The 20,486-nt window shown below is 47.1% G+C and overlaps 3 protein-coding genes across 3 annotated transcripts in view; 1 reads left to right on the forward strand and 2 right to left on the reverse strand.

The window, feature by feature from the left end:
- Positions 1-13,476, reverse strand: part of LOC126539134 (uncharacterized) — a 131,049-nt gene extending 117,573 nt beyond the window's left edge. Inside the window, exon 1 of the mRNA XM_050185867.3 lies at positions 13,049-13,476. Coding sequence (XP_050041824.2) covers positions 13,049-13,138 — 90 coding nt within the window. The 5' untranslated portion in view covers positions 13,139-13,476. The remainder of the gene's footprint in view (positions 1-13,048) is intronic.
- Positions 1-20,296, forward strand: part of LOC126539132 (TBC1 domain family member 2B-like) — a 176,233-nt gene extending 155,937 nt beyond the window's left edge. The window contains exons 18-19 of the mRNA XM_050185863.3: positions 14,369-14,446; positions 17,762-20,296. Of these exons, the coding sequence (XP_050041820.2) occupies positions 14,369-14,446; positions 17,762-17,860 (177 nt within the window). The 3' untranslated portion in view covers positions 17,861-20,296. The remainder of the gene's footprint in view (positions 1-14,368; positions 14,447-17,761) is intronic.
- LOC126539133 (tRNA (guanine-N(7)-)-methyltransferase) overlaps positions 17,837-20,486 on the reverse strand; it is a 28,407-nt gene continuing 25,757 nt past the window's right edge. Inside the window, exon 6 of the mRNA XM_050185865.3 lies at positions 17,837-17,929. Within this exon, the coding sequence (XP_050041822.2) occupies positions 17,837-17,929 (93 nt within the window). The remainder of the gene's footprint in view (positions 17,930-20,486) is intronic.

The following is a 20,486-nucleotide window of genomic DNA, read 5'->3' on the forward strand; positions in this document are numbered from 1 at the left end:
AGCAATTTGCTCGGCCGCGGCGGGGGCCACTGGAGCGGACAAGAGCCACCGCGCGCCACCGCCCCGCTGTGCGTGTTTGGATACGGACGCGAGCCGGCCAAGAAAAAGAAACCGGTCTCGACCGACCGACTGGCCGGCGGCGGCGGCGAGAGCTAGGTGGGCTCGCCCGAGGAGTGCCCGGGGCAAATCTGCGTCCGGGCCGGATGCTGCATCGTATACGCAGCCGAAAGCCGTATAAGCCACGCCCGCCAGAGATGCCCGAGGTTAATTGTTACGTGCAGTACAAGTGTCTGTGTGCAAAGGGCGCTATTGTATGAAAGAGGAAACCTAATTCTGACTGATTGATTGATTGCCTAAAGAAATTAAATTAAAATGAAATACTGGTGCCGGTTTGACGCAGCTCACGCGGGCGAACTCGGAAAGATAGCTGTCGCAAGCTTCCGATGAGAGAGAGAGAGAGAGAGAGAGAGAGAGAGAGTCGACGGACGCGAGCCCACATGAAAACACGTAGTTACGGCTCCAGATCGCAGGTCCTCTGCGGGGGCGCTTTACGGCCTACGGCAAGTCGAAGGGTCTAACGCACTTGAAAAAAAAAATTATATATATATATATATATATATATATATATATATATATAACAATAGAAAGAGAAAGCTCTCGTGCTCGCCATCAAGATGTCTTGCGTGTCAAGAACGCCACGGGAACCGCGGAGCACAGTCGAACGACACATTTGGTGAAGGAACGGTGTAGCGGCGGATACACTTTTCACAGAGGCTGTGCATCTCCGGAGCCACGGCTTTGAACAATGAAGAAAGAGGGCGAAGACTATAGTCGCCGCGCACCCAGCGTTACGGTCCACATAGCGAGGCAGACACGAGCGAGCAACCTATCCAACTTCGCCTTCCAGTAGTATACGCGGGCAGCAAGAAAGTTAAAAGCTATAGATTACAACAACAACGCCTACACGAAACAAGAGGCAAGAACGATGGACGTATACGGCGCCCTTTTGTTACGCGTTCGCAGCGGCGTATAGAGAGTTCTGTAAGTACACCCAGAGTCCAGAAGAAGCGTGCGATCGGTTTCTGGCCCTTTCTCCTTCTTATACATCTTATAAGAAAGAACGAGGAAGTGCCAAAATTACGTACCGATAAGTTTGAAGCGGGCACTGCAGGCATCGGCGTTCGGTCACACGAACCTGCTGACGTGCTAGGTGTAGTATATATATACCTAGCCCGCGTGCCTCAGTGGGAGGGCTTTCTGTCCAAGGAAAAGAACACCACACAGACACGCGCGGGTTTCCAGATGCGCGGTTTCCCACGCGGCGGTGCTGCCGAAAGCCATCCATTGCTGCCGAGTGTCCGTTCGCTCGTTGGAAACGCCGACTCTGGCGGCGGCACAAGCGTGCTGTGTATGATGTGTACGTGTGTGTGTGTGCCCACTGGTATACCTGGAGATCGGGCGCGTTGGCGTGCACATAACACGGAATGAGCTATAGCAGGTGTGCGTGCGCTCGGTTCTGGAGAACTTGTGGATCGGCACGTTCCAGTCACGCTCGTGACGAGTGATATCCCTCTTTTTTTTCTTTTCTTTTGCGAGGCGAGCATTTTAAGGGCGACACTGTCTGCTCAGTAGCTATACAATGAAAACGAAACTTTGCGGTGTTATGTTTGTACTGGCGGCAGAGTTGCTCGCGACACGGCAGATAGATGGAGCTATACTCGCTCTGATGGAGAGAGAGATAAAACTATTGTTTCCTTGATGGGGTCCAGCGGTAGGCTGCAGCACGCGCGATACTTGCGCGTGGACGGTGTCAGCGTCCAGTATGTGGGGAAATTCGTTAAACTGGTGAAACGTTGAGCACTGAACAAGAGAGCAGGGGAGGTCAAGCGGCATTGAGCCCGGTTGCCTACCCTTCGCTGGGGGAGGGAAGAAAGATAAAACAGCAGGAGAGAAATAGAGGTCGGATTAAGCCGTAATTTGCGTCATCCGTGCAATCCGTGCATGTTACCTAACTACAACGCGTCGATCACCCATGACTGTAAGGACCCGTTCACCGGTTTGCGCAACTATATAACAGCGGGTCTTTGACCCAAGAACTAAGACGACCAGGATCGGCGGGACGCTCTAAATTTTACGGCGGCTCCCCTGCCGACATTAACGTCTCTGTCTTCGGCTCTGTCTCTAAACAAGACAAAAATAAAATACGAAAATACAAAGGAACGTGCCGATCCCCCGTGAACTGTAGCGATCTGCCGATTCCGCGTTCCCGCGCGCGCAGTCTTCCTCCACGTCTTCGAGCTGCAGCATCGCTCAGCGTCTTCAGTGCCCTCGGCACCAGCGAAGCCGCACGGGTGCTTTCAATCACCGTCAGGGGGTTTAAAGCTCGTAAAAAATTCCTTTTTTTTTTCGTCCGTGGGTCTCGAACGCGAGGGGGAGGTGGCCCGACGGGGGCCACGGCGACGAAACGCGAGGGAATGCGAGAGCTCGCTTTCCATTGCCGGGGCCGTTTCACCGCTCGTCCTTTTTCTCTTTCTTTTCCTTTTCTTTATCTTCTCCGCACGAGGGTTATAGTGTCTCGCATACATTAGCGAATCGGCGGGCGAGCATCAGCATAACTCAGTTCGGCTCCCGAGAGCGTTTCAAGAACGGCGCGCCCTGCAGGGTCGGATCTCCTCCTCGCCGTCGAACTATACGCCTCGCTTTGTCTATAGCACTTGCTTTCAGTGCTTCAACGGCGTTTTTGTACCGTTCTTTCTTCTTATTATTGTTTTCTTTTGTCTTTCTTGTCAGAAGGAGAACAAATAGCTGGCGAGCTTCTGTATCCTACGTAGATACATTGAGACATGTTCGCTCGCAGCTGCGAGGGGTCGTATAGAGCGGAAGTGTAAACGCCTCAACAGGTCGGTTGTTCCGTTGCCCTTAGCTCACTGAAAGTCGGTTGCCAGCAATGTTTTTTTTTTTTTCGGCGGTAGTCGCATGAAACAAGCATTCTGTTTGGTGTCACAACGCGGATCATCACCCGTCATCTGTACTTTATAAATAAGAAAAACAAAAATTCACACACTGAATTTCTAGGGAAAACCGCCGAGTGGGAACGCCGATGTGCGAACTCTGCCGATGCCACTATACACGCGAATTCCAACAAATGCCAGGGTTTTTCTGCATGCCGCATGCAAACTGGTGTTAGTGCCGCATCAGTTTCGTCTAATTTCGGGAAGAGTCGCTGATCTTTTATTGTAACACACGTTCACGTGCACCTATATTGCTTTCTGCCCGCGCGCGGAACTGTACGCTAGCAGAACCTTGCGCTTACGTATAGCTATTGGTACTTTTAGTTTACGCTATATTAAAAAAAGTTTTTTTTTTTAACCTGAACCGTCAGCTCCGCCAGGCATGTCCGTTAAGGTAGGTAATGGGAAAGTATCCAGGGTTTATGACGCACCCACGTAATGCGCGGACGCACTATAAGCGTCGGCCTTCGTAGCGCAACAGCCTGTCGTTAAAGTACCCTTATCTCGTACTCATATGCTCCTCCTTTCCAAGAGGCACAGCGAAAGGCGAACTATTAGTCCCGCGTTCAGAAACGTCCGACCGGCATCGGCAGGCGGGGGCGTGCGCACACCAGGACTTGGGACGCCACACCGGAACGATCATCTCTCCCCATCCATCTCCCCCCGAACGTCGCCGGCTAGCCGAAGAAGCCATAGCCGAAGCCGTATAGAGCCGAATCCAGCAGCAGCTGCCGGCTTCGCTCCTCGCACTCATCAATTCAGCCGTCGCCCTCCTTCCGCACCTACTGACCGCGCCCGGCGATCGCAGGCCGCCGTCCCTGAGGCACCGTGTCAGCGAGAAAGAAAGAGAGAGAGGATAATTGTTCCTGCGGGAACGTTCGCAGCCAAGAGAGAGAGGGGAGAGGCCTTGTGCTCGAACCCTCGAACGCGCCGAAGCCGCAAGAAGTACTTGCTTCGGCGTGTAGTGCGTATACAGTGTATACTGCATTCTCTCTTTCTCTCTCTCTCTTTCTCTCCCTCTCTCTCACACACACACACACACACACAAAACGTGCAATCCTCGCGCTAGCTCATCAGGCTCTCCCCCATTGTCTCTCACAGAGCTTCATGACGCTGTGTCTGGCGAAGTGTGAGTGGCTATGTGAAAGCCGGGGAAGGGCAGCTGAGAGGAGCAGCAGGAAGAAGAAGCTGGCGGTATGAATCGCACGGCCTTAATTGAGACGATCGAAGATTGCACACACGGCAGCGGCGGCGGCAACGCGAGCGTTAGGGGGAAACCGAGCGCGGTGGGAACCACGATTACCGTGGGCCGGAGGAAGCTAGCTGATCGTTACGTTTTTGAAAACAAACGAAGGAAGAAGTGATTGGTTGGTTGCTCGTAGGGAAAAGGGAAGAACAGAGAGAAAGTCGCGTCGACGCAGTGTTCCTAAAAAAAAGGAAAAGGAAAGAAAGAAAGAAAGAAAGAAAGAAAGGCGCGTTCGTTTTTCTCTGTTTCTCCTCTCTACGTTCGCTACTACAGCATACAGAGTAAATTATACGTATATCAGCTATACGCTAGTCATTTGTCACGGAGAACGAAGGTCATTAGTCTTTTCCGAGCTTCGCGCGCAGGGGATGTCGGGGTGGAGGGGGAGGGGTTCGGTTCCCATTGGGGAGTGCGCCGCTATTCTTTGTCGCACAGAACAGAGGTGCTCGCCAACGTGGGTTCGTTTCGCCTTTTCTCGTTTATTTTTTTTTTTTTTTGCGCGCAAGGTCGTCCGCGGCTTATCTAGTTGAGCGGGCATTAAGCCTCCCCCGTCACCTGAAGAAAGAAACTTCGTCGAAACGATCCAGAAAGCGCTGGCGATCCAGAAAGTTTGCGCTAGAGCTCTGCACTCTCTCGGTTGCACGGAATACGCTAGGCATGGACGTTCTGGGTTCTTTTTTTTCTTTTTTCATTTCGTTTCGATGTGGTATGCGACGGGCTTGTTTGAACCTCGCGGGAACATGTCGTTTTGATTTGTGTTCACTTGGTTCTGTTGAGACGTGTTCTCGAACGAGTGCTGGCGATGGTTGCGTGGTCACACACCTAGCAAGTCCATTTTTACGACGGTGCACATGACCCTGTAAGACCATAGTCTTCCAAGGGAAACTATCGTCGCCTAACTTCCTGGGAATAGCCGCTAACAGACGTCTTGAAACAGGAGGCAGACAGAGGGAGAATAGGCAGAAGTCTCAAGTTGCGCAAGACAAGGGGAAATTGGAAATTGAGCAGTGATTGCAGAGCTTTTCATTAATCTGGCTACAACTCTGAGCGAACAATTGAATGAATGAATGAAAGGCTTCACGAAGGCGTCACTTCGTTTCACCTTGATGATGCAAGTGTGTGTCAACGTGCATTTCAACAGGCGATTGCCGAGCAAGAAGACGTACAGTCGACCACGACAGATTACGCGACACGGGATTGGGGGGGGGGGGGGGGGGTTAAATGGGAGGAGGGGTGAAGCGTTTCTCGCGATGCCTGGTGGGCACGCGGCCTCAAATTCATTCAGTTTTGCAATATCTGTTGGGGACATACATAACATAATGGCCCATAAATTTAGAAGCGTCATGCCTTAAGAGAACAAAAGTTCACATTTCTCGTAGCAATCGTGAACTTTCTGGTCCAACCGTTGTAGGCCAACGTCACAGTGTACGCGAGTGACCCGAACTTTCAGTCGCAGTTTTTATGAGGAAATCGTGAATTTTCTTTTTTTCTTCTTCCCGCGCGCTATAAACCTTGCGCGGACGTCATGCAACAAAGTTGAACGGTCAAGCCATTGAGATTTCTTCCAAGTAACCGGAATTACCGATCAGAGTTTCAGTTACTGCGTGCCTGACTGGCTATACAGCCCAATCTCAAGTATTCGTTACCGAGTTCCCGTCGCATAAAGCCCGCGGCGAAACAGAATTGCGATCGCGTGGTACAGAAAAGCATATCCGCCCCCATATACATTAACGCGAGCTACGCCGCATCCTAGCTGGGAAAAGATAGCCTCCCGGGGAATTGGGACGCGGTGCAGGGAAGCATTCTCCTCGGCTCAGCTATAAGCTATAGCCTCGCTGATATGTACATCTAAAAAAAGGAGAGAGAAAATGAGAGGGGGAGGGGGGTGAAAGGAGTGCTCGTGCTCGAATATGCGCGTAATTTGAATATCCGCTTCAGCGAGGGCGAACGCGCGATAAAGGTGCAGCCGCTCATCGGGGTTCCCACCGGAAGTTGAAACGTGGACGGAAAAAAAAAAGCGAAATAAATGAGACGATATAAGAGAGCCTTGGGGGCAAGAACACCGAGTAGGCGCCCGCCGCTTTATTGATTTGCTATACAAAATGCATATTATAGTGGTTCGCATGCATACCGGCGTTATATTTGGGGCACGTGATCACGCACGACCCGCGAAAATGAAGTTTAGATTATAGCTATAGCTTACTTCAGGCGTGGCCCACCGGTCATCATAGCGGGGAGTGGTCAGTACAGTCATGCAACAAAGACGTACAGCAAGTTGCGAAAGTGGCATGCACTCAATTACATAGACCAAAAAAGCAGCAAATTAAGGAACGAGTGCGTGAAAATTCCACATATCTGCGTTGCGGTTACGGTAAGCAAGCGTATGCGTTTGTGCTGTTGCGCTGTTACGTTCTTTCCTTTTTGTCCCCCTCTGGGACCTATATAACAGCACTCGTTATTTTTCTTACTAAAGAACAGAATGAAGTGCCCGGATGAGACCTTACTTCGATGCCTTATGACTAGACCGCATCGTCGTTCCGCGGCGCGAGGGCTCAACCACGTGGAGCGCATTTGCTGCGTTGCCGTCGCCGGGCGTCGGCGCGTTTCAACGCCGGGTTCAGCGCCTACCACTGGTCATATCCGTTTCATTAACAGCATGCAGCACGGTCACGGATGTATACAGGACGACACAGCTGTATAACACGGTCGTAAGGGCAAAACGCAAGAATGGAAGCTATGGGCGACGCTATGCGCCCCAAATACGCCAAAAAAAGGGGAAAAAAAAGACGTGCGTATCACGTCACGCTTAAGAGGTCACCTTTGCTGTTTTACTCGCTTACCCAGTAAAATGTTCGTAAAGAGGCACAGGTGTTACGTGAACGCCTTGGCATGAACAATGTTTGTGCCAGGAACTGAAATTATGTAATCGTACGGCGAACATTTCGCCTTTGCCCGGGGCATGCAACGGGACATTTTAACGGTTGGCCGACGTCCAGAGATTGTGGAGACCGACGGACGGTTCGCTGCTTGCAGTAAAGCTTATCGTCCACTTGCTTATTTCGAGGACATATTCACAATCCACATTACTGAAGGCAGATGGACAAAGCCTATTAATTACCTAAACATTAGCGGTAGTACATGAGCGACAGCAGGCCCTCAATTATCTCTCACATGGAGTAATTGTCATGCCTAAACAGTGTTCTTCAGCGAGCGCGCGCTTGTGTCCGGGATTGAAGTGTTGGTACCAACGTGTTCAACCTTCGGTCCTTTCAAAAATGTAATCGCTTGCGATTGTGGATGACGTTTGGCTGCGCATCGTTCATTTGAAGATCGATTGACCATTCTGCTCATTCAATTGCGGCAAAGTGAGCTTCGCACTGGCATCGCAATCATAGTCAGTTAATCTTTACGGGTGATGGTTGCGCTACTTTTTGCGGCACTTTTGTGCTTCGCTCCGAAACGGGCGGCCCAAACTAGAGCGGACGATGAAAGCTGAACGGCCAGCGACGTCGCCGCAAGTTTCGTAATAAGCGGTGTTTCGATAAAAGCGGTGGCGCAGCTGCGGTGTTGACGATCTGATTGAGCATACATAGGATCCACGGAGCTGCAAAGGAACTACGAGCAATGCCCGTTTCGATTTTTGAAACAATTTCGTCGCCAGTAACCTGGCTTAATATACGTCGCAACGCTAAAACGCACAGACGGAAGCAAATTCTACGACGATTTCTTATCTCTCGTTTGTCGAATCTCTTTTAGCTTGTCGGAGTTCCGCACTTCGGTAACTCAACACCGTGGAAAAAGAGAAGGCGACAAATAAGTGCGCGTGCTGGAACACTCGGTCGAATGCTTCGCATCCATTTGGCAGCAAGAAGGATCGAGGTGACGCTGCGGGATGGGGAACCCTCGCAGGGGCGACACGCCACGACCCGTCCGACGAGACGATAAAAACCACCGCCGCGGTCTCTCTCGCTGTTTACTACACCGCTGCAAAAACTTTTGACAGGCACACCGAGGGCTCGCGGGTTCCCTCAAAAGCACCCGCCCCCTCCCACCCACCCACCATCCTCGCACGACTATTTCGAGAGAGCGCCGAAGCGCGCGAAAGCTTCGAGAGGACCACCGCCCTGTTTATTTGAACGGCGTGGCCCCCTGCCTGCACCAGACGACGCGAACGCCGTCTGCAGAAGCACGTCTGCTGGCCAAGCCATAGGTTTCGCGTGTGTTCCGCAACCTTCAGCTCAGGATGTGCTGAGAAGACTTGAAAAGATTCCATCTGGAGTAGCAAGCTGTGAGAGATGCGCAGACACCGACGAGAAATGTTTAACTTCCTTCAGACTTCCTTTTCTTCTTTCCTATATAAAGGCACTTGTACAAATAGCCTATTTGGCTAGTTCCTGGTTCAATGTGCAGCGTGTACTTCAAGTCGGCCTTGGAAAAACAAAAAGGCAGCACTTACTCATCACATCAAGATCCAACGCACATGTCTGAACCTCTGTGAAGCGAAACTGTAGCACAACACTAAAGTTACTTCTGTAACACCAAATAGACTGAGTATGGAGACTCGGCAAGCCAGAAATAACGCAGTATCGAGACGGGTGGCGACGAAATGTTCGCACTATTCTATTCTTGACGTCATGAATTAAGGCATCGCCTGCTATGAACTAAACTGCTTAAATGTGCTTTCGAAGATTTGGGCTACCGCAATGATAAGCAAGAATTGGTTATGACAGCTTCCTTAATCTTTGAACAATTCAACATTATCGCACACAAGCGACTGAGGTAGCTCATTCCATCTTCGACACTCAAAAAAAAAAAAGGAATTACCCTGTGTATCGAACAGAGACGGGAGTTCGCAGAAGTGTGAGCAAATTTCTCCTGAACCAATCGCCGAAGTTACGATGGGGCACATGGGGAGAATTCTCGCTGGCTCGCTCGACCTGTAGTGGTGTTCGCTGTCGACCGGCGCCGGGCATATAAGCTCTGTTTGGAAGCGGAAATCAGGGTCACGTGATTCCCAGCACTGTCACTCGGCCCTGTCGCGTTTAGTCCACGTGATCGCGAACTAGACTCCGTTTTCTGCATTAATAACGGTGCAGGACGCGCGACAACGGGCTTCACCCACGCGTCTGACTCGTGCCCCGCGAAGCACGAGCCGCGCGCACGGGTCAGAAGAGAGGTCGCGAGAGAGAGGTAGCTGAGTCAGTCGCCATTGTCTGTGTGAAGTCAGGCGATTCTTAGAAATACTCGAGCGGCGCGTTGTGTCTTATCTACACGAAGCTAAGCGGCTCGCTAAAGACGCCAAGGTTAACTGCGGCGGGACGTCCTCCTCTCGCGCGGGATTTCTCCGATGCTGTCCCAGGGAGAGCGAAAGGATAAGTCGGCGCGCCCGTCGAGTCTGCGTGACAGCAAAGGACGGTCCTAGGGTTGCTACCGTTGCCGTGTAGACAGGGAGAAATAAAGGAGATGAGGGGGGTGCGTGTTTTTTCTTGTTGTGGATATGCGCTGTATATGCCAACATAAAATTAAACGAAATAATGCGCCGATACGAGGTCAGTACAAAAAATGCCTTATTGGAAAGGTTTTTATATGTATAAAAAGAACACCATTAAAATATTCATGCTGTTTTATTTATTTATGACAAAAACCCGCATTCGCTCCAAGAGCATTACAGCGAGGGGAGGGGGGTATACACATATTCACACATTTGTAGTAATAGAGTAATTGTAGTTTCGAGTAACATATTCGTTAGCCACATAAATAAGCCACGAAAGAACATTAAAAAGAAAGCACCAAGGAATATTTATGAGTATGACAGCAATCAATATACATGGCGTTTTCCAAGAATTCTGGTGAATTTGATAAACTTAAGGAACTACAAGTTACACGATGCAGCTCATAGCGTGTCAGTTAAGGAGGAACCATAAGACCGGCAAATGGCGCACCGGTGTAAGGGTCGAAATAGCAAGGGAAAATCGTGCCACGTGAACTCTATAGACAGTCATTTGATTTTTCACTCGTTCCGAGGAAAACTGAAGTACGAGTTGTATTAAGTGCAGTCACGGGAGGAAAAGTTCATAGGCCAAATGGTGCTGGGACATGCCGGCCGAAAACAGTGGTATAGCACAAGTGTGTGCGCGTTCGGCCAATCCAACGTGTTGGATCAATTCCACTTTGAGGAGCCGTTTCTAAAGCAAACGTCAATTTTTCTACCAGTGCGAGAGGGGGATGGGGAACGCTCCAAGCAAACAAGCGAAACGTTCGCGAGAGCCGCTAGTCCGCATTGTTCGGGATCAACCCGGCAGGCATGCATGCATGCGCGTGGAGCGACATAAACGCCGACCGCGATTATATGGGTCAGTGGCACCAGACCGTCGCCAATTTTACAACGCGGCGAACGGCGGCCTCGGAGGGGCATCAGCCCGCCGTGGCCTTTTCCCAACAAAAGGCTCTACTAGGCTAGGCCGAATTGTGCTGAAAGAAACCTTTAAAAAAAAAAAAGAAGGAAAACCATACCGAGCGGGAAGTGCGAAGGACGACTAATAAAGACAGGAATCCCAACGACGCGTACTTCCTTGCTCTTCTTTTTTTCTTCCTTTTTTGTTCACGAGTTTCACGGGTCACTAAATGAGAGCACTCTGGCTGGAGTTGACCATAATTTGCAAATTAGAGAAAAAATAATAGGTAGGCAAGAAGGCGCGCAAAGGCAACGCATGCAGCATTCACTGCGGCTTCTAGTGCGTAACGGCGACGTTACGCACAATGCTAATTGCGACGGCGCACAGAACGTGTGCAACCGCTGTTCACGTGTTTTTTGAGCTTTTAGCTTGCCCGTAAATTTCCAACCGTAGTTCCTCAAGTTAGCCTGGAATCAGTAATATCGTTTCCTTCATTCGTAACGACAGCTTCACTGTCAAACACGCTTGCCTGGCAGGTGTAGCTTCGCGAGCCATCTTTCAATATATCTAACTTTTTCGACGTGCGCTTATCATACTGCACTTCTTTTTTAAATCTCGTAGATGTGTACGATACCAGTCGACTTGCATGACCTTCGAGATATATGGGAAATTCGGGCATTGAACTGCAGTCAAAAAGCAAGCGCTGATGTTTCTTACGCGAATACCTGGCTCAGCGCCCACGGCCGCAGCTAGACAGCATCGTCAAACGCGCCAAATGTCAGCGGATATCGCACACTCAGTGCTTCACTGCGAAGGAACTATTGCGCACTGGCATGATAGAACTTCCACTGCGTGCAGAGTCGATCAGGAACGGCTGTCTCAAGCAATGTCCCGGCTCGAAGAACTATAGGCACAAATCGGAACAGCGCTTTCGAAGCGTACCATCCATACTACTCAGCGAAGTGAATTTGGCATCGCAATCTTGCGCATTCAATAAAAAAGCGGGCTGCGAACGACGGCTCCGTTCTTTTGCCGAGTCACTGCGTTCAACTGCTCAGATTCTAGAAGCGCATAGCGTGCCGATCGAGATAAAGTGTGCCGAGATATCCGGTCTAGAAGACGAAACTGGGTCGTCAGGACCCTGGCAGACGAGCTCCAACGGAGGCTTTTAATGTGGTTTTTTCTGCGCCTTAATCGTCAAGTTACGGGTGCACAAAGTACGAACGTTGTATTGCGTACTCTTTTGTGCGCTGCATTTGGATGCTACGCGCTTTCGAAACGCACTGGTCAGGTGCCCAATGTGATGAAAACGTAGTTCAGCAGATGCCTCTGGCGACACTCAATGCATTTGGTCAGGTGCTAGAATTTCAAGCAGTAAGCTCGTGCTTGCGTGCGCAGGTCCCTTCGACGTCTCGCCTCAATGTCGTCCGTCGTGCGAGTAGGTTACAACGTCCGCAATGATAGAAAAGTGCATTTGAATGGCCGAAGTCAGAATCTGTTCGCAACGCATGGTCGTTATGCATTTACGCAATTTACTGGCCTGCGGGCTCGAATTAACGCTACCCAATTCATTCCCGTTTGACGTTTGCCTTCTGCCGGCCGGTGCCCATGCTTTGCCGCTGAGCCGTCTGTCGTGCAGAACAGCTCGCTACTGCGTCGGCAAAAAGAAAAACTGCTTCGCGATAAACGAGCTTTACGTTGAAATAGTTTCTGTAGACCTGCACTAGCTTAGCTGTAGAGTAACAAAGCAAGCGTTACCGTTGTGGAAACTGGCATCGACACGTTTCTGTGTGCCGTCTTCACGGATTTGCCGCAGCAAACAATCGGCCATGTCACACGAAACGAGTGAATGGCACGCGCGTACGATTCTTCACCAACGAGAATTCGGCGCCATTCCCGCAAAACTTGTTTCGTCATAGGCACGGAAATGAACCTGAATAAGCTCGCTGGTTAGCGAATACAACAGTTGATTCCGCACGCAAACGAATTGCATTCCAGGAGCTACGACAAAAAGAAACAGCTCCACTGGCAAGATTACCGAGATTCGCGCCATTTTTGTCTGGACACGAGCGCGATAAACATGCAAACGAACTCGCAAGCAGCGGCGAGAACGCATTTTTTTTTTTTTTTTTCGGCGCCGAGCTGTCATTCATCCTACCACGCATCGCTAATCCCCCCAAGCACACATCCCCGGAGGAATGTCTTTGATGTCGGTGTCCAAACCGGCACACAGGCGTCACGACTCGGTCTGCATGCTTTTGCGGATTACGCCGAGCTGGCGACGCGTCTCAGCAATAGAAAAAGAAAACACGTATACAGAAAACGGGCGGGAGTTCAGACAGACCGCCACTCGGCCTTATCCAGTCGACGGGTGGGGGAAGTAAGCAGCGGCTTACCTTGGGCTCGTGGTGGTCGGCGCTAGCGAGCGCCGAAAAGCAGACAACGGCGAGCATCACGGCCGCCAGGTACAACGCGATCCGGGCCATGTTTCCGTCGCTCAGAAGACACGAACAACGTTGTCGTCGACTATACAGACAGCCAAGAAGGGAGGAAAGAAAAATCCGCCGAACGTTGTTTGTTGACGTCGATGTCGTTGAGCCGGCAACACGCGCGCGCGCGTTCTCTGCGCTAGGTTCCCGAAGATGGGCAAAGAGAAAAAAGTAAACTCGTTTCCCGCACGAGAGGGAGGTCTCGCAGAGATGGTTGTCGCGTCGAGGCGCGGGAGAGAGCTGTGCCGAGCAACTGAGGAACGCGCAATGCGAGATGCGGCGCTCACGAGAGAAGCAGGCTTCTCTCGCGGAGCAAAACTTGTCCCGCGAGCATGATTGGTCAAGGAAGACGATGGCGAGAGAGTGGATGAGAGAGAGCAAAATGGAGAGGACGTATCGGACCGCAACCCGCCGGAACTGACCCGCGCAGTGCGGCGGTGGCGCCGCACCATAGCCGTACGAGAAAACCGTTGTTTGTTGCTGGGGCCTTCGAGACCGGCAACGCACCCGTGGGCTCCCGATTTCGGAGGCCATGAAGTCATGCTGCAGATATCGGACAGAAACCCTCGCACCGGAACTGAGCCGCATAGTGCGGGGGTGACGCCGCACCATAGCCGTAGATAAATATATAAAGAAAGACACGTTATTTGTTGCTGTCGCTTCAGAGATGGTCAATGCAGCATTGGGCGTGACATTGGAGACTATAATGCCGCGCTTTCACGCAGTGGCAGTAACTAGAACGATACCTTTAGCGCGCGCGCCGTATTGAAATGTCTCGGAGGGTGTTAAAGACCTACACGTCGGCGGTTCAGGACTTACTGTTTGTTCCGTGATTGTTTTTAACGGCCCGCAAATGAAGTACGGTTCTTGTATTCCCGGCTTAACAGAACTGACCTCCTCTGCAGTTTTCTTCAAAGTGAAATAGCGCTGCAAGCGCGAATCAGCTTTTCCCAGCGCTGCAGGCACATCCCATGACTCAAATATGCATCAGTACATGGTAAATTTCTTAGGTGAAGTAGCTACACTTGGTCCGTGTTCATTCCAGATTATGCAACTTTATGTTGATTCTATTCGGTGCAGCCTAATGAAGCGTAAAGGACTGTTTTTGAAATTCCTTCCAGAATGCAGTGTACATATACAGATGTCTGTTGAAAGTTGCATTGACGGCTTTAATTTCTTATGTTGTAGGTAACTTTCTAATAGTTTCTTCTTTTCTTGTGTATGCAGGTTGCCTTCGGTGACCTGAATCCATTCCCGATGAGAGTGATCAATGCCAAGCGGGTACAGCACATGCAAGCTGTCAAGGTAAGCGGGTCTGTTCTTCGTTGCTGATGTCGATACCAACGAGTTTCAACTGAAAGAGCAATTAGGTCCAGTAGGATTTTTTTTTCCTGTTGTTTGTTCGAAAACCAATTGGACCAACTGTTTTGAACTAAGGGTTTCGTTTTAGTATTATTCTTTATTATTTTATTTTTTTACTTGGATGACCAAACGCTTAAGTACTGCGGTACTTTATGACGTAACCATTATAGGGAAGAAATGTTCAGTCATGTTGGAAGAAAGGATAAACATGCTTCAACTGAAAGGATTCGTGCCATGCACTGAAATAAATCACAGAAATCGCAATTTTTCACTCAGTGAGAGCGACTTTTTTCCTTCTGACAGCCGTAAATACAGTATTTGCGCAGGGAAAGTACATCACTTGAGCTTTTTTTGCAGAAGTGTTATCTTGGGTTCATTCTGCAAATATAACGCTACATTCGTTTAATCAAATTCGCACTGCAGGTTGCAGTGAGCTTAGCCACTATGCGACTGAACTTTGCGGAAAAGCCAACCTCTTGATGGCAGGAGGAGTATGGTGATGATGTAACGGACCCAACTACACTAAGAAGGCTGTTGTAAGGATTTTAGGTCCAATGACGAGATTCGCTAGGTCAGTTCAGGTCCAATTTCGGTGCCTATCTTCAAGTGACTTTATTGCGCAGCGCCGCTAGTTCCAAGACAAACAAACACACACACACATATCCTCGTCTTTCCCACGTCTGTTTCATGGTACTATCATATTCGTGAAACCATGATATGTAGTTCACTCTAACGAACTGCATTGAATGCTCAGTTCTGAATCCCCTGCAATTACGACGTGTACTGAACTTCATAGAGATGTTAATTACCGTTGTCCATAGCATGAGATAAATTAAACCCCGAGTGATATCGTCTCGCAACACAATCTTTTCTTAACCTTCATTCCTCTAAGCTCATGTGAAAAAAATATCACTTGTTGAACTACAAAATTTTTAAAGGAACCCATACGTTTTTCTGTTTTAGCTCCCTGTCATGTCCATTTTGATGCCAACTCTTCCTTTGATAATATGAATTTTCCTTGTGGGCTGCCGCAGACACGATTTCGCTTATCAGGGTTTCCTATAGCTTCAAGTTTTGCCAACGGCAACAATTCCCATTTTCAAAGCACTTTCGTCGAACTCCGCACAGCCGCATTTTTTTTTTTCTTCTTTTGCTGCACCGAAGGCTTGCAGTGCCAGCGTTTGAAATATGCGGTTATCTCGCCTTTTTTTTTTTTTTTTTTCACCACATAGATATTGGCATCTTTTCAGTGCATAGAATGCCACGTTGATTCAGTTTTCATGTCTTACAGCACAGATGGCAGCCATTTCGTCAGCACTGGAAGCGCGTGCTTAATTATTGTGGTCTGTATGCCAAAAGGCGCTTTTTGTGCCTTTTGGCATATTTGGAATGATGGCGCCTGCCACTGACAGCTCGCATATGATTCGCGAGTGCCGAAGGAAGCCGCTGTTCTACTCTGACCTGCCTTTATAAGTCCAAGAATGCATGAAAAACTTTCTTTGGTGAAGAACTTTGCTTAGCATAATAGTACATCTTAAAACACGGTAAAATAAACCATTGTTTCCTCGTTTCCAATTGTGCCGTCTGGGGCACTTTTAAAAGCACATATATCGTATAGTGAAGCGATAAATTGAGGTTTTCGTGCTTAAAAGATGAAGCAAATAGATTGAAAAAGCATTGGAAGGGCTTTCGATGGAGTGAAGTTTGAAAATAATCCGTAAGAAAAAAGCAAGATAAGGTCACGTTTGGTCAAAAGAACGACGCGCTTAAGCGGTTGCTTTGACTCCTTGCACTGACATCTACTAGCCTCCTGGTTATCTCAGTTGTAATATGCATACAGTAACTTGCCTTGGAAGTGCAGTGGTGCTGGATTCAATCCACAGAGACGAGGTCAAGCTTTCCCACAACTGCAAACTTTTTCATCCTGGAAACACATACAGATTCCCCTTGCATCTTTGTAGTTTGTAAACAGCCCTCCTGACCACTAGCGTTGCAAAATCTCAGCATTTTTCATTTACGTTCACCCTTTTCTCCTAGAACCCCACATTCGTGGAAATAGCACTATTGAACTTCAACTTAAGTGGCAGCCGGAGTGCATAATGAGCAATGGTGTACAACTCTTGTGAGGATTGTCACTGAACATGATATTATACCACTTTAATAGGCTAATTTCATAGATGAAAGCATGGTATTCTTCAAGTCACATCTGGGAGAATGAATGAATAGTGTGCATGAAAATATTGGCAGCTTCGTGTGAGCGCAATGTTTGGAAGCAAACCTGCATGCCTCATTGAAAGCTATTTATAGCTATTATAGGTACATGTTCCATCCAGGTCGCTAGTGGCCAAATGTTTTTCTGAATACTTTCATGCTATTTTAATTTATTTTGTATATTTAGCCCATTAGACCTGACAAGGAACAGCAACTGAATACCCTTAATTGCTGCACTTGAAAGAAAGAAAAAAAGAAATGACGCCTTGCCTTATTAAAGAGAGTTATCTTAATTGAGTAATGCTGTACTCTATTACAGCTCTTGGAAAATGAAAGGCCACTCATTTTGTAAACAACATAATTAACCAGGACGAGCATTTTTCTATGTTGGCTGTTTTCTTGATTCTGGCTTTTTATATAAGCAACAAGTCAAACAGGAATTTTAATTTATTAGCTACTTAATTGTGATAATGTACACAATGAGCAGTCGACTGAATTTCATGGTACGAAAACTTGTAATCAGGTACCTCCTCAGGTAAAGATAATGACCATAAAGTTCAGCAGCAAAATGTTTTATTTGACTAGCCATGAGTTATAGCTGTTTATTCTTTTTGCTGGTCACTCAAGCAGTTCTTTATAGGCATCGACAATTTTTTGTTGTTTGTGTTTGGTTATAGAAATGTTTTTGCCCACACTTTATTCAACAGTTGCCAGGTTTTCAAATTAGTGCATGCTCTGCCATAGTAGGTGATCGGTTTAGATAGCTTATCAATTTTCTGTGTCCCGACAATAACAAAGATTGTGCACATAATTGCACAATCTGATAGAGCATCGTGGAATACAGGCAAACATATTTTTTGTGATCTGATAATACCTTAAAACTTTACAGGTAAGTCACAGTAAACTTAATTTGTTGATAAACAGAGACACATGATAACAATGAAGTACTTTATTGATTGAAAAAGAGAAGACAAACAACCTGCCTAGAATCAACTTCACGTTTCTTGACTCTGAACTCTTGAACTGAAACTTAACTCTGAACTGCAGGAACAGCTCCGGAAGTTGGACGAAATACGCAACTCATTACCAGCAAGGAAGGTGCAGGAGTGTGGCAGTCCAGTGTCATCCGACGATCCGTCGAAGTAGCCAGAGTGGCAAGACTGTCCTGCTGTCCGGTGTCGCATCACGAGAATCACAAGTGCCATCGTTTTTCGTCTGCCAGAACCAATTACAGTGCAATGCCTTACGACCAAAAGGTTGAGGAAACGCTGTTGTCGATTGAATGTGATAACATTTTTTTTTCAAAGCCACCCATCTGCTACATATGATTATGCACTGAGTGCTGTTGCTTAATGAGACCATTCAAGAAGACTAACTATTTTAATCTATCTTAATTGTATCTGCGAAGCATTGTGAAAGCTGTGGTTAGTGCTAGCTATTCATTGGTAGGGGCGTGTGAATGTTAAAACTTTCTAATCGAATAGAGTATGAATATCAAAAAAGGAAAATAAATAATTGGCCTTCAATTTGCAGTAGAAATTTGGGATCAAACTAGTTTTTTTTTTGCTTTTTTCATATGCAGTAACAAGGATATAATGGATAATGGAAAAACTGGCTGATGAATATTCCTTTAAGCAAATTACTTTAATGTAGACGTAAATCAGTGTAGGTTCCACTGCTTCAAATATTCAAGTGAATACTATTGAATCAAATGTTTTTTTTTTTTAAGATAAAAAAATGTATAACAGGCACAACAAATTTGTAGACTATTGTTCCTTAAAGCTGAGCTAGCAGGCCAGGGTAAATAATTGCACATTACAATGCAACACATGAATGGCTATAGAAATTTCTATTGCATCAACCTTTTTTGTGCCACTCTTGTGGCTAGTCGTCACTTGCATTGATGCTCCTCGTTGAAGCTTACGTAATCCTGCTGCGTCCGTTACTTAGCCAAAAAATATGTCTCATTTTAAGATGGAATGTGAATGAAATAGAAAGAATTGCCTGATTTGTATTCAGAATGCGGAACGTCTGCGCACCTCTACTAGTGACAAGGGACCAAACGTTGAAGTGTAAAAGCTTGTGATTGGATGACATCCTGGCTACTGTTATTGGCCAGAAGCCTTGGTGTCGTCCCCACTCACAATACATTCTCCATGTTCAAGCTGTCTACAGAGTTTGGCCCCTAATTGGTTGGGAAGCGCTTGCTAGCTTTCGCAATGCTGTGCAATTTGAACGCTGTTGAAATATGTGCAGCGCGCCTTCTTACGTGCAATATGTGTGCGTATTACTCAAGATCACTTTGTGTGCTTTTTTATTGAAGTGTGTACCGATGCACTGTTTTGTTGGTAACAACTTTGATCATATGTTGGGTGATGCGGCCATGCCAGTAAGCCAACCTACTGTATTATTGAGAGGTGTGTATTGTACGCCTTACGTTTTTGTACTTTTGATACGAGGCTATGACTTAAATACTATGGATAGCGAGCCCAAACACATGACAATGCTTGCACATAATCAGTTGTTACCCAACGAAATTCCGACCTCTGAAGGTGGTGCTGTCATAGCTTTCTGTTAACGTATGTACTGGCATATCATAGCTGATGCTGGAAGCAGAAACAGTGATAGTGCATTTCAATCCAATGGTGATTTCCATTTCAATCCATGGGTGAAGAGACAGGTTATGTATCGGTACAATGCTTGGCAGGTTATGTATCGGTACAATCTCTTTCCTACCGCATTGTACAATGGTACAATGCGGTACAATACAAATACCACATATTCTAAGAGCTGTGTAGCACATGCAAGCACTGCTTTTTAGATGTTTACCAGCGGCAGCAATATTGTAACACAGCACATGATTTAGCAAATGCAAGCAACCTGCATGCTGTTTTGCTTGAACAAAACTTTTACTTTTTAATGCACTCTGTATTGATGGTGGAAGCATGTTTTAACATTAACTGTAATGAATTTGTGCATTGCGAACACCGAGTCTTGGCCTGTGATATATTGATGTCTTATTCAAGAAATGTTATTAATCTTGTACTTTCTTTTTTACATGTTAAGATGAACAGGGCAAATTAATCATTTGGAATGCTAATTTCAATCACTGAACTCAACAATGTGGACATTTTATGCTCAATGACAAATAATGCACACCTAGAAGTGCCTTGGACAAGTATGTTTTCTGCATGCAAATTGTTTACTTTTGTGTCATATTTTTGTTGCTAATAGCACTCTTAGTTGCATATATCATTCCATATAAAAATTTTCATGAGTAAGAAAGCACCGACGTATATTTACCTACTTTCCTGCAAGGTGTTGATATATACTTAGCCCACATATAGAATGACCTTATTTAAATATTGAAGATTACAATCTGCTAGAGATTTAAACAATGACTGCTTCAAAAGCATGCATTAGGAACACTATCTTAAAAGTGCTGTGTAATATTTTTGTAACATAACAGACTATGTTCTGGACTTTCTATATTTTGCACGTTTTTGTGCTCACAGAAACCTTGTGTGGGCTTGCTGAAATGTATAACACTTCAAGAAAAAATAAATATGAATTTCTATATCTAATGACAGATTGAGCCTGTCTCTCTCATCATACTTTGCGACAGCACTTTTGGAAATGAAAATGTGTGCTGCACCTTTGACATAAGTAAATTGGTCATCTGTGAGGGTTACATAGGTAAATCTAAATGCCCATTTACTTCATTTCACAACATGAACCAACTGCTATTGAAAATGATTGAAACTGAAGTTTT

This window comes from Dermacentor andersoni, chromosome 11 (genome assembly GCF_023375885.2).
Source record: "Dermacentor andersoni chromosome 11, qqDerAnde1_hic_scaffold, whole genome shotgun sequence".
Lineage (NCBI taxonomy): Eukaryota > Metazoa > Arthropoda > Arachnida > Ixodida > Ixodidae > Dermacentor > Dermacentor andersoni.